The 13,307-nt window shown below is 43.4% G+C and overlaps 1 protein-coding gene across 1 annotated transcript in view; it reads left to right on the top strand.

Moving 5' to 3' along the window:
- Window positions 1-772: 772 nt before the first annotated feature.
- KCNG4 (potassium voltage-gated channel modifier subfamily G member 4) overlaps window positions 773-13,307 on the top strand; it is a 37,957-nt gene continuing 25,422 nt past the window's right edge. Inside the window, exon 1 of the mRNA XM_036752944.1 lies at window positions 773-1,519. Within this exon, the coding sequence (XP_036608839.1) occupies window positions 773-1,519 (747 nt within the window). The remainder of the gene's footprint in view (window positions 1,520-13,307) is intronic.

Here is a 13,307-nt window from a genome sequence, read left to right as displayed (position 1 = left end):
AGAAAGGATACTGAGTTTGTCAGAGGACGTGGGTTCAAATCCTGACTGCATTTCCTACCTGTTCAGCCTAGGCTAAGTCACTTAGCCATCTCTAGGCCTGTTTCCTCATCTATAAAATGAGGGGGTTTGGACTAGATGGCCTCTGAGGGTCCTTCCAGCTCCAGATCTATGATCCTGTGAAGTCAGCTTCTTGGAGCCTCAGTAAAAATGGCAGGGGGAGGAGGGACTAGTTAGCCCCTTGAGGTCTCTTCCAACTCCAAATCTAAATCAATGGTCTTATGAAATGTTGTCCAAACTCTCTCTCTCTCTCTCTCTCTCTCTCTGCCTTCCTCCATTTCTCTCTCTCTCCTCTTTTACTCTCTCCCTCTCTCCTCTTTCTCTTCTCTCTCTTTCTCTCCCTTTCTCCCTCCCTCTCTTTCTCTCTCTCCCCTCTCTTCTCTTTTCTCTCTTTCCCCTCCCTCTTACTCTTTCACTCTTTCCTTTCTCTTTCACTCTTCCCACCTCTCTCTTTCTACTCTCCCATGTGTGTCTATCTCTGTGCCTCTCTTTCACTGTCTCTTTCACTCTCCTCCCTTCTCTGCCTCTCTCACTCTCTCTACTTTCTCTTTCATTCTCTCTTTCTACCCCTTGCCCCTTTTCTCTTTCACTCTCACTCCTTCTACACCCCCTCTCTTCTTTTCTTCACTCTGTCCCCCACTTTCTTTCTTCCTTTGGACGACAGACAAACCTATTCTAATCCAGCTGTGGCGGCTCTCCAGAGACTCGCTCAGAGATGCCGATGCTTTCCAGAGGTGGGGTCAGCGAAGGTGACCGCTGCTTTGCTTCCTGTAGCACCCTGGATCAGGTCTCACACAGTCCGGTCCGGGCTTCTTCCATCAAAGGACTTTATTACCAAAGGGCTCGGAAAGTCGTCCATCCAGACCAGTTCCTGAGCGTGGATCTTAAGAGGGAGATCATCGTCAACGTTGGTGGAAACAAGTACCTTCTACCCTGGAGCACGCTAGACGAGTTCCCCCTGACCCGCCTGAGCAGGCTGAAGTTTTGCAGGAATCACGAGGAGATCGCCGAGCTCTGTGACGACTATGATGAAGACAGCCAGGAGTTTTTCTTCGACAGGAGCCCCAGCGCCTTCGGGATGATCGTCAGCTTTCTGGCGGCCGGGAAGCTCGTGCTTTTACGGGAGATGTGTGCCTTGTCTTTTAAGGAGGAGCTGAGATACTGGGGGGTCGAGGAGTCCAACCTTGAGAAATGCTGCTTGAGAAAGCTCCGGCAGAAGCTGGAAGAGTTGGCCGAGGTACAGAAGGAAGAGGAGCTGCATAGGCAGAACGAGGACACCGGAGTCTCCACGGAGGACACTCGGTGGGGGCTCTTTATGAGCCACCTTCGGGACATGGTGGAAAACCCACAATCGGGGCTTCCGGGGAAGGTGTTTGCCTGTCTCTCAGTCCTCTTTGTGGCTACAACGGCTATAAGCCTCTGTGTCAGCACCATGCCGGACCTAAGGGCTGAAGAAGACAGGGTAAGTACCTGTCACCTCTCAATCATCTAACGCTTTTATCGTTTTATCGTTGATATTATAAAAATAGGCTTGTTTGTCACATGTGTGTGGGTGGTCGGAGAAGATTCCCTTAGAACTTAAACAAACCAACAATCTCAAACATTCCAACCAGAATCTTAAACTATTGAGTTTTCCTGAGCATATTATATATAGGTCAGTGAGAGGTATATAGAGGATCATAAATGACAGAACGTCAGAGCTGGAAGGGCCATTAGCACACAGGATGTCAGAGCTGGAAGAGACATTAGAACATAGGATGTCAGAGATGGAAAGGGCATTAGAACACAAGATGTCAGAGATGGAAGGATCCTTAGACCACAGAGCATCAGAGTTGGAAGGACCTTACAATATGGAATGCTAAAACACAGATGTCAGAACTAGAAGGGGCTTTAGAACATAGCCTATTAGAAATGGAAGGACTCTTAGACCACAAGATTTCAGAGCTCAAAGAGGCCTTAGAACAATGAATGTTAGAACTGGAGAGGACCTTATCAATCAATCAACAGCCATTTATTCAGTCCATATTTTGTGTCAGGCTCCTTTGACTATAAAATGTTAGAGCTGGAAGGGACCTTAGAGCTAGAAAGAACACTAGAACATAAAATGTCAGAGTTGGAAGGGACATTATAACACAGAACATCAGAGCTGGGAAGGCCCCTAGAACACAGAATGTCAGAGCTGGAAGAGACCTTAGAACACAGAATGTCAGAGTTTGAAGGGACACAGAATGTCAGAACTGGGAGAGAACTGGAAGATCACCTATTCGACCCTCCTCATTTTGCACATGAAGAAATTAAGTCTTAAAGAAGGAAGTGATTTGCCCCAAGGTCACATGTCTAGTAAGTGACAGCCAGGTTCCCTCTTAGACCTGGGCCATTTCATTAGAATATAAGTTCTCTTCTAATAGATATTGTCTCATTTTTTGTTTTTCTCCTCAGAAGCACCTAACACAGTGCCTGGCACATAGTGGGTACTTAGTCACTGCTTGCCAATTGATTGATTAGCTTCTATCTATAAACAGTTTTCACTCTGCTCAATATCATGTGATTCAAAATAATACTGAGACGTTCTGATTTGGACTCATAAAAAGGATATTCACAAACAAAAGAAAACCCACACAATTTATCATACTATTCCTCAAACCAAAGAGCTTCCTTCAGGAGAAGTAACAAAGTCCCTGATATAGTTTATTTGGTGCAGAATGACATATTGCTTCTCAATTTTTAAAAGGCCACCTTCATTAAAGACTGGTGTGGAAGAGAAATGCAATAAAGGAAAAGAAGACAAATAGATTTCAGAAAATCGGGCTCTGATGTAGTCAATGATTTGTGTAAGGTCATCCAGCTCATTAGCAGCAGAGCCAGGATTAGGGCTCAGATCTCCTGGCACCCAAGGCCCAGTTAGCTGCCTCAGCCTAGGCCACCAAAATAGAGCATTCCTTTTTAAAAACAAACCCTCGTGACTATTACAAAGTATATGAACAGAACGGGCTAAGTTCTGCAGTTCAGAGTCTCTAGTACTAGAAACCAAACATTATATATAAAAGATCTTTGGAACTGGGCAAACTCAAATTTGAGTTCTTAAGTGCTGTGAGATCTTGGGCAAGTTCCTGCCTCTCTCTGAGCATCTGTCCCCTCATCCACAAAATGAGGAGGCTAGAAAAGAGAACGTCTAATGTTCTCTTAGCTTTGACGTTCTGCGTTCTCACATCCAATGCCCTAGTCCCTTTTCCTTTGGTGACTTTGCTGTTTTTTATTAACATTTGTGTCCATCAAGTCCATAAGATCATAGGATCCTAAAACTAGAACTGGAAAGGACCGCAGATGCCAGCCAGTGCCAGCCCCTCATTTTACAGATGAGAGGACTGAGACCAAAGAAAGTTAAATGACTTGCCCAATGTGCCACAGATAGCAAGCTTCGCAGGTGGTGTTTGAATCCAGCTCCTCTGACTCCAAAGGCAGTTTCTGAATAGCAGCATCACTGTACATCCCATCAAATAAAACATAATTTCATGTGTACTGCAGAGATAGACAGATAGAGATAGGGAGACAAACAGAGAAACAGGGAGGCAGGAAAGACAGAGAGACAGAAGGGGAAGAGAGAGGGAGAGAGAGGGAGGAAGGGAGAGAGAGACAGACAGACAGAGACAGAGACAGAGAGAAAGAGAATGAAGGAAAGGAGAGAAACAGAGAGGGAGAAGAAAAGGAGAGAGAGAGAGAGAGAGAGAGAGAGAGAGAGAGAGAGAGAGAAGCTGAGAGGCTGAGAGGCATACTGCCCAGAAACATGTCTATGTTATTGTTCAGGTAGAAATTCAGAGCCAGAGAATGTAGTTTATGATTTGAAATAAAACTACACATGATGCAACAGTCTGAGAGTTGAAGAGAACTTCATATTCTTCATCAACATCTACTTAAATGTACACAGAAAAATCAGATACTCCCCTTTTGCTCCATGTTCTCTTTCTAGTGATGTCAGTTTTAGAGAAAACCTCCCAAGATTATTTGCTGAATCTACTGAAAATCAGGTCTAAGTGCTGGCTACACTTAGATTCATTCCATATTGGTCCTTATGATTATTTACAATTTCTATAGCATTTGGCATTTCTATAGCATAATAGCAAACGAGTGTGACAGATAAAGCACTGGACTCGGGGCAAGGAAGGCTCTCACCTCTGACACTTCCTAGCCATACGACCATCAGCAGGTCCCTTAGCACTCACACCAGGAGTTCCCCATGCTGCTGAAATGGCGCTTCCTTCATGTGTTTGTATATGGCACTTGGCCATCATGTGGTTCAAACCCCTCACTTAACAGAGGAGAAAACAGAGGCTCAGGGAGGAGGAGGAACTTGTCCAAGGTTACACAAGTATTGGGCAGCTGGTGTCGCGGTGGTTAGAGCACTCGGCGGTACAGTGGTTAGAGCACCTGACCTGGAGTCAGGAAGACTCAAGTTCAAATCTAGCCTCAGACACTAGCTGTGTGACCCTGGGAAAGTCACTTAATCCTATTAGCCTCAGTTTCCTCATCTGTAAAATGAGCTGGAGAAAGAAAAGACAAACCACTCCAATATCTTTGCCAAAGAAACCACAAAGAATCAGACATGCCTGAATCCAGGCCATAAATCCATGGACTTTCAGAGGTGAAAGAGACCTTAGAAACAATCTTCTCCAATCTCTTTATCTTATGGAGAGGGAAACTGAGTCCCAGGGAGGGAAAGTGATGCTTTCTCTGACTCCAAATCCAATACTTTTACCACTACAAGCAAGTACTTTTCTAGCTTTTAAATTATTAGGTTACTTATTATTGGTGGGGTATACTTGGGAAGATTAGGAGTCAGAAGATCGGAGTTTGAGACCCAACCCTGCCACTTATTATCTGTGTGACATTGGGTGAGTCGCTTATCCTTTGTGAGCCTACAAAATGATGAGGTTCAATTAGGATAACCAGCATTTATTCAGCACCTGAAGTTTTGGAAAGTACTTTACACATGCTTATTTCATCTGATCCTCACAACAACCTCAGGAGGCAAGTGCTGTCATTATCCTCATTTTACGGGAAAGGAAACTGAGGCTGAGAAGTTTGTCCAGGGTCACATAGCTAAGTAAGTGCCTGAGGGAAGATTGGAACCTCGGTCTTCCTCACTCCAAGGCCAACACTGTCTACTGTACTTGGGTGGGCCCCTTGCTTCTCCAAATCCTTGAATCTATCAGGAGGAAAATTATAAAATCTCGAATTAAGGTCCCTTACAGATCTAAAATTCTTAATGTCCCAGCTCCTCTTTTTACGAATGACGAAACTGCAGCATCGAGCAATCAGATGATTCTCACAAGGTCACAGAACAAAGTCAAGCAGAGGTTCACAGATTCCCAGCTCAGACTCTGCTGGGCCACTCCCCCATCTCCTGAAAAATTCAAAGGAACCTCCCTTGGGAGGATGCCCTGCACTGACCGTTTTCAAGGCAGCCGGGTGACTTGTCTCAAAAACAAATTAATTCTTTTGCAGATCTTGCTTTTGGAACCTGACAGATTTATATTTGTGCCCATGCAGCATAGGAAGCTCCTTTTCTTATAGAAGGCCAGTGATTTTTCCTGAGGACCAGAGACCACAGAATTCCCCAATGGGAATGTGAGGTATAGACAGAACTGCATCCTGATAGGTATCCTACCTCTGACACCTAGTACCTGAATGACCCTAGGCAAGTCCCCTGGGCCTCAGTTTCTTCATCTGACAAATGGGGGGGTGGGGGTTGGGTTAGATGCCTCTGAAGTTCCTTCGGGCTCTCCATTTAAACTCCTATGATCCTGCGTCACTGAGAGAGCATCAAAATGCTTTCTCTACAAAAGACACAAGAGAGCGTCAAAATGGGGACTGAATTAAGCTTCCTAATTAAAAGCAGATCACTCTGCAGTTCAAAAGTCTTCAGTGGCTCCCCATGGCTAAGGAATAAAATTCCTTAGCATGGCATTCAAGGCTCCCTCAATCTGGTTCCAATTTACCTTTCCAGCCATGTATATGTGTATGTACGTGTATGTGTATGTATGTACACACATGTATGTTATAATACATATCTACATACATATATTTTTTCATTCCACTAGTTCCCCATGTGTATCTTCTTTGTTAACCAGTGACTCACTCACAGAAGACTCCTAGCTCTTCACTTTAATAAAGTTCTTCCTCCTGACTCAAAGTCCCCTCCTCTCTGCTCTCTTCACCAAATTCAAATCGTACTCATCTCTCAAGGTGAAGGCCAGCTAGGGGTTACAGTGGATAGCACAGTGGGCCTGGAGTCAGGGAGACCTGCCTCAGATGCATACAAGCTGTGTGACCCTGGGAAAGTCACTTAACCTTTCTTTGCATCAACTTCCTCATCTGTAAAATGAGGATAATAATAGCACCTACCTACCAGGGCTGTTGAGTGGATCAAATGAGGTAATATTTGTAAGTCATTCAGCACAGTGCCTGACATATAGTAGGTAAAGGCTTAATAAATGTTTCCTCCCTTCCTTCTTCTTTCCTTCCTTCCTTCTATCCTTCCTTCACTTCCTTCCATCTCTCCTTTCTCTTCCCCTCTTCCCTTTATTCTTCCCTCCTTTTATCCTTCTTTCCTTCCCCCTTCCTTCCCTCCTTTCTTTCTTTTTCCCTCTTTCTATCCTTCCTTCCCTCTTTGCCTCCTTCTATCCTTCCCTTCCTCTTCCTTCTTTCCATCCTATGGGAAGCCTTCCCAGACCATCTCAATGGTCTCTCCCTCTTCTGAAACTCCAAAAACTAAATATCTGTACCATTTCAATTCCTGGACTCACAGAGAACTTGAAACCATTCAATTCAATCTCCTTATTTTACTGATGCGAAAACTGAGGCCCAGAGAGGTACCATTAGCTATTTTTTTCCTAAAGGTCTGTGTGATCTCCGTGATTGGGCTTCAAGCTCTTTGAAAATAAGGATCACTGCGATGCATATCGGAGCACAGCTGTAATTCCAGCAACAGGAATGACTGAGGCCAGAGAATCTCTTAAGCTCAGGAGTCTTGAGCTGCAGTGGGCATTGCCAATTGGGTACCCAAACTAAGTTTGACATTAAGATGGCGAGTGCCCGGGGAGCAGGGTTCTATAAGGTGACTAAGAAGGGGCAGACCAGCTCAAATGCGAAATGAGCAGGTCAAAGGCTCTAGGCTGACCCTGCACCTCTAGGCTGGGTAAGATAGGGAAACTCCATCTTCAACATAAAGGAATGAATGAATTAAAATTAAAATAAAATAGGAATAATTTAAAATTTCTTTTTCTGTGTCCCCCAACACTGAATGCAGGGCTCTTTGCCCATGGTAGAAACTCAATAAATATTCATTGAACCAACTATGACATTGCTGGATCATTTAAAAATGAAAACATTTATTCTCAGGAGCAGCCTGGGGGGGAGATGGGAATTATTAGGGTGTAATGGGAGACAGGGTAGCAATCTAATGTAGGGTTCGAGTCTCAACTTTGTCATTAACAGCACTATGTGCCTTTACCCCAGGGATCTTCACCTTTCTTTTAACTCTGCCCTTCTCTTCAAAAACCCCCTTTACATTCTTTTTATTTTCTGCTATCTCTTCATTTCATAGGCAGGCTCCCTTCACAGTAGACCAGATGGAATTTACCCATGGCAGATGGAATTTTAAGCTTATTCCCCAATTCTTGGTCCCTGGCTCTTTATTACCACTGAACCATTAAAAAGTTGAACATTAAAATAACCTTGTATGTGGAAAACTACTAGTAGTGCAGGACAAATGGAGCTTTTGCCCAGGGTGCCCACATCAGCAGGAAATGGGTGTCTTTCTTCCCCAAGGGGATAGACTTCCTCTACAAGATACCTGCCACCCCCTCACCTCACCCAAAGTCCTCCAGGGGCTCCTTCATTGGGGTAGCCCTCTTCTGAGCCTCACCTTCTCCATGTGGGCAAAAATGAGACTCTCTGGGGCACAGACTAACCCCAATCCCAGATGCATCCATGATCCAACTGTCCTTTGAAGGTATCTCCCACAGCTACTCAATTGGATTTAGCCTAGGCACATTTGTGACTAGTTAGAACTCTGCATGTATCTCCTATCCAGTCACCCTTCCTCCATAGACAAAAAAAGTAATTCATAATTTAACAATTCCAAGGATTTGTGGTTTCATACCTATATCCATATCTCGCCCCCACCCCCACCTTTGTGGGCAGCTATTTGGCACAGTGGATAGAATGCTGAACTTGGAGTCAGGAAGACCTGAATTCAAATCCCACCTCAGACACTTAAAAGCTGTGTGACCCTGGGCAAGTCACTTCACCCTATTTGCCTCAGTTTCCTCATCTGTCAAATGAGTTTGAGAATAGCAAACCACTCCAGGATCTTTGCCAAGAAAACTCCAAATGAGGTCACAAAGAGTCAGACAGGACTGAAATGACTGAACAACAACAACAAGGCAGGGTACTTGGCATCTCCTTCCTTCCCCACTTTTCCTTGGCCTCTGAAACAATCCCACAATGAGCTCTCTGATTATTTGCACCTTTGCCTTTGGCTCTGTGGGTTTTGATGATTTTCCCAGAAGCCCTCTCATTTTCTGTTTTTATCCCCTCTAAACCTGCCCCTCCTTTGTCTGCACCCTCTAAGATGTTTTTTGTGGGTGCCTTTACCCAAGCCTCCTTCCCTCATCACCCTGACCCTAATCTGTCTCCACAGATCTCCCTCATCCATTTTTGGAGAATTGCGAGGAACCTAGAGTGTAGAATCTGGAAAGGACCTTGGAAATCACTTAGTCCAACAAATCCCCATGAGGAGATGGAATTTCAGAGAGAAGTAACTTGTGCAAGGTTACACAGCTCAGGAGCAGCAGAGCCAAGACTTAAAGCCAGTTCTCCTGACCCACCAATCTAGCTCTTTTTTCACTAATTTTGCTTCCATTCTTTCTTCCTACTGATGCTTGCCATTAGCCAAGAATAAATATTCTGTTCTTTGAAGTCTCCTTTCCTGTGGAATTTCTTTCTCATAGGATCATAGATTTTGAGCTGGAAGGGACCTTAGAGACCATCAGATCCAGACTCCTCATTTTAAAGATGAGGAAACTGAGGCACAGAGAGGCTAAGGGACTTGCTCAAGATCACACAACCAGTCAGTGTCTGTGGTGGAATTTCAAACCAGGTCTTTCAGACTCCAAGTCAAGTGAATTTCCCATTAGACTATCTGCCTCCTTTAAATGTTAGATAGATAATAAATGATAATAGATAATAATAGATAATAGAAGGGTGGATGGACAGATGGATAGAAGGATAAATGGATGGATGGATGGAGATAGAAGGACAGATGATAGATAGAAGGATAGATGGATGGATGGATGGACAGACAGATGGATACAAGAATGGATGGCTAGATAGATAAATAGATATATGGATAAACGGATGGACAGATGGATAGGATAGAAAGATAGATAGATGTATAGACAGATGGATGGATGGATAGGAAAGAAAGAAAAGAAAGAAAAAAGATAAAAAGAGAAAGAAAGAGAAAGAAAGGTAGATAAATGGATTGATGGAAGGAGAGATGGACAGATAGAGAAAGATAGATGAATAGACAGATAGATGAATAGACAGATGGATGGATGGATGGATAAGAAAGAAAAAAGAAAGAAAGGTAGATAAATGGATTGTTGGAAGGAGAGATGGACAGATAGACAGAGATAGATAAATGGATAGAAGGAAGGATAGATGGATAGATAGACAGACAGAGCAAGGGGGGGCAAGCATTTATTAAACACTGACTGTGTTCTAGGCCTATGCTAAGTGTCAGGCTTACAAAATATATGCGGAAACAAAGTCAGTCCCTGTCCTCAAGAAGCTTACATTCTAATAGAGGAAAACAATACCTAAAAGGGCCGAAGAGCAGGAGGGGAGAGAAGAGAAGGTGTCCTTATAGAAGCAAAGTAGAGAGTAGTCAGGGGCTGATTTCAGTTAGAAATAAGCATGGCAAGCTGGGCACTTCCTTAAGTGGAGGGTCTGAGGAGGAATTTAGTAAAAATTATAAAAATTAAATCAACTTCATAATGAAAAGTCATGTCGTAAAGATGTGCATTAATGGGAAATGGACATTTTAAAAAAACTTCAGAAGTCTTTGGTTCCTGATCCTGTGATCAATGTGAGTACCTCAGTAGATGGATAGCCTCCATTAATTTTCTGGTCACAGCGATTCAATAATTTACACTATGAACCATTCCTACCCTTATGTTTGACATTCATGTATGTAAACAAATAGAGTGGAAAGAACACTTGAGTGAGGGCAAAGAGGCATGGGTTCTAGTCCTGGCTTTGCTTCTAACTACCTATGTGCCTTAGATACGTCATTTTCTTCTCTAGGCCTCAGTTTCGTCATCTGTATAATGAGGGAATTGGATTAAGGATTTAGCTCTGAAATTCTAAGACTTCGTTTTCTTTCTCTTTCTTCCTTTCTTTTTTCTTTGGAAGGAGACCGTTGTAGTCAGTTGTCAGAAATCCTCTAAATTCTGTTTTACTCACTTGGCATAATTTCACACAGATCTTTCCCATAGTCTTTGGCTGCATTGTATCAATGGACCTCCATCCATTCAGCCATTCTTCATTATTGGGAGTTTATGTTGTTTCTAGTTTTTGCAGTATTAAATACAGCACCATTGTAAAATTTTTGATAAAAACATCTTTTAAACTTTTAAATTATATCCTTAGGATAAATTCCCAGTAGCATGATTAAGGCAGAGGTTACGGACAGCTTTATGACTCTTGTACAGAATTGTCAGATTACTTTAGAGAAAAGATTGTGCAATTTGCAATACAACCCATAGCGTATAGGCAGTTTCCCCACAGTCCCACTAACATTGGGTTTGATCATTTACACTTACTTTTGAAGGAGGTGGTGTGTGGAGTAGAAAGAGGACCAGCCTTGAAGTAAAAAGATCTGGGCTCAAGGCCTGTATATCAGTTAGACTTTAAGTCAGTCAATAAACATTTACTAAGTGTCTACTGTGTACTGGACACTATGGATACAAAGAAAGGCTCCAGACAGATCTCTACGGCTGCCAGTTACAGAGGAGTTGATAATGTGCATCAGTGGATAGAGTCTCCCCACCAGGGAGTTCCCCACACCAATGAAATCATTGATCTGGGTTGGGGCAAAAACTTTTTTTTTGTATATTTCATTGCTATTCAGTGAAACCTTATACACTAATTGTTTTAAATTAATACCTTTAATTGTTGATCAGGTCAGGCATTCTAAAAGTAGCCAAATAGGACAGTAGATAGGGTTCTAGGTTCGAAGTCAGGAAGTCCTGAGTTCAAATGTGATCTCAGACATATACCGGTTGTGTGACCCTGAGCAAGTCGTGTAACCTTTGTCTGCTTCAGTTTCTTTATCATAAAACGGAAGTAATAAGAGCACCTGTTCCCCAGGGTTATTTGTAAAGTGCTTAGCATGGTGCCAAGCACACAGTAGGTGCTATATAAAAATGCTAGCTATTAACATAGTTCTGCCTGGCACATAGTAGGTGCTATAGATTCGCTAACTTATTATTTAGCCTAGTGCCTAGCACATAGTAGGGGCTATAAATATGCTAGCTATTATTATTATTATTACTATTATTATAATGCTTAGCATAGTGCCTAACTCTATGTGACTGCTGGCTAGGCTGACTGGTGCCTGTCTTGTAACTAGTTCAACTCTCAAGGGCATGCTGAGAGTTCAGGTAGGGTTGAAAGTAGCAAATTATGTTATCGCAGGAGGGGCTTCATCCTGAAAAATAGGGCGACACAAGAAAACAAGTTCGGGGGTGGGGGGCACCTGCACATCATCGACATCACCATCATGGTCATCACGGCAGCGCTTAGCGCTGCGCCTGGCATGTCGTAGGCACTCTGTAAATGCTGGTTACAATCATCGTAAGCATTATCATTATCCTTTATTTACTCTCTGTGTTTGCTCTTTTGTGAGTTGTTTGCTCATATCCTTTGTTCGTTGGAGACAAAACACGAAGGCGCCTGGGATAGTTCGTTTACAGTGCCGGATTTCTGTCCTTTGTATATGGAAGTGTCGATGCTTGCTGAGTTCAAAATTAAAGAAACGCAAGTAAGCCATTGATGCTCCTTGGACAAGCGCTCCCTGCTACGCAGAGTCTTCACCGCGACACGTGTGACATCACTCATGAAATAAAAACCAAACGCCTCGATGCCTTTCAGAGCAGAGCTCTCTGGCACTCAGATATGTGAGTTTGTTAAAAGCCCTCTATGCATTTATAAAGCGCTTTCACAGTTTGCAAAGTGCCTTACAAATGTTATCTCATTTTATTCTCACAACTACCCTAGGAGATATGTGCCCCATTTTACAATTGGGGAAACTGAGTCAGAGGGAGGTGAAGTGCCTTGCTCAGAGTCATACAGCTAGCAAGTACCTGAACAACCAGAGATATTATCCCCACTTTACAGATGAAGAAGCTGCAGCAGATAGACATTAAATGGCTTGGCCAGGATCACACAGTAAGTAAGTTACTGAGGCAGGATTTGAACTCTGGTCTTCCTGACTCTAGGCCCAGTACTCTCTCCACTTCACCATCAGCTGTCTCTATTTATACTGTGGCAGGTTTTAGAGGTTCCTGCCTAAGGTCAAGGTTCTCTGTCAATGCCTATGTCTGAGGCACAGGGCAGGGTTATACCTATGCCTGCCTCCACACATACACAGAATCCACTAAAATTCTGTTCCATTCACCTAAACTCTGATTGGGCAGTTAGGTGGCACAGTGGGTAAAGCACGGGGCCTGGAGTCAGGACAACCTGAGTTCTAATCCAGCTGTTGAATCTTACTAGCTGTGTGACCCTGAGCAAGTCACTTAACCCTGTTTGCCTCAGTCTCCTCATATGCAAAATAAGCTAGAGAAGGAAATGGCAAACCACTCCAATAACTGCCAAGAAAACCTCAAGGACTGAACAGCAACAACAAAACTCTGATTGATGAGTTTTCACCTTATCTTATTTGGAACCACCTTCCCCCTGCCCCCTCTTTTTTATCCTCCTTACTCTGATCTTCCTTCGTTAAATTGAAAGGTCCTGGAGAGCAAGGACTGTCTTGCTTGCTTGTATCTCTATCTCCAGAACCTATCCCAGTGCCTGGCACAGAATAAGCACTTCATGAATTCCTTTTCATTCATTCACCCATGACCCTATTTTCTCCAAGGTCACACCAATGAAACATAAGTTCCACCAGGGCCTTGCAAACC

The sequence above is a fragment of the Trichosurus vulpecula genome, chromosome 3, assembly GCF_011100635.1.
Source record: "Trichosurus vulpecula isolate mTriVul1 chromosome 3, mTriVul1.pri, whole genome shotgun sequence".
Lineage (NCBI taxonomy): Eukaryota > Metazoa > Chordata > Mammalia > Diprotodontia > Phalangeridae > Trichosurus > Trichosurus vulpecula.
Note: the sequence above shows the minus strand (reverse complement) of the source record. Positions and strands in the feature narration are given on the sequence as shown.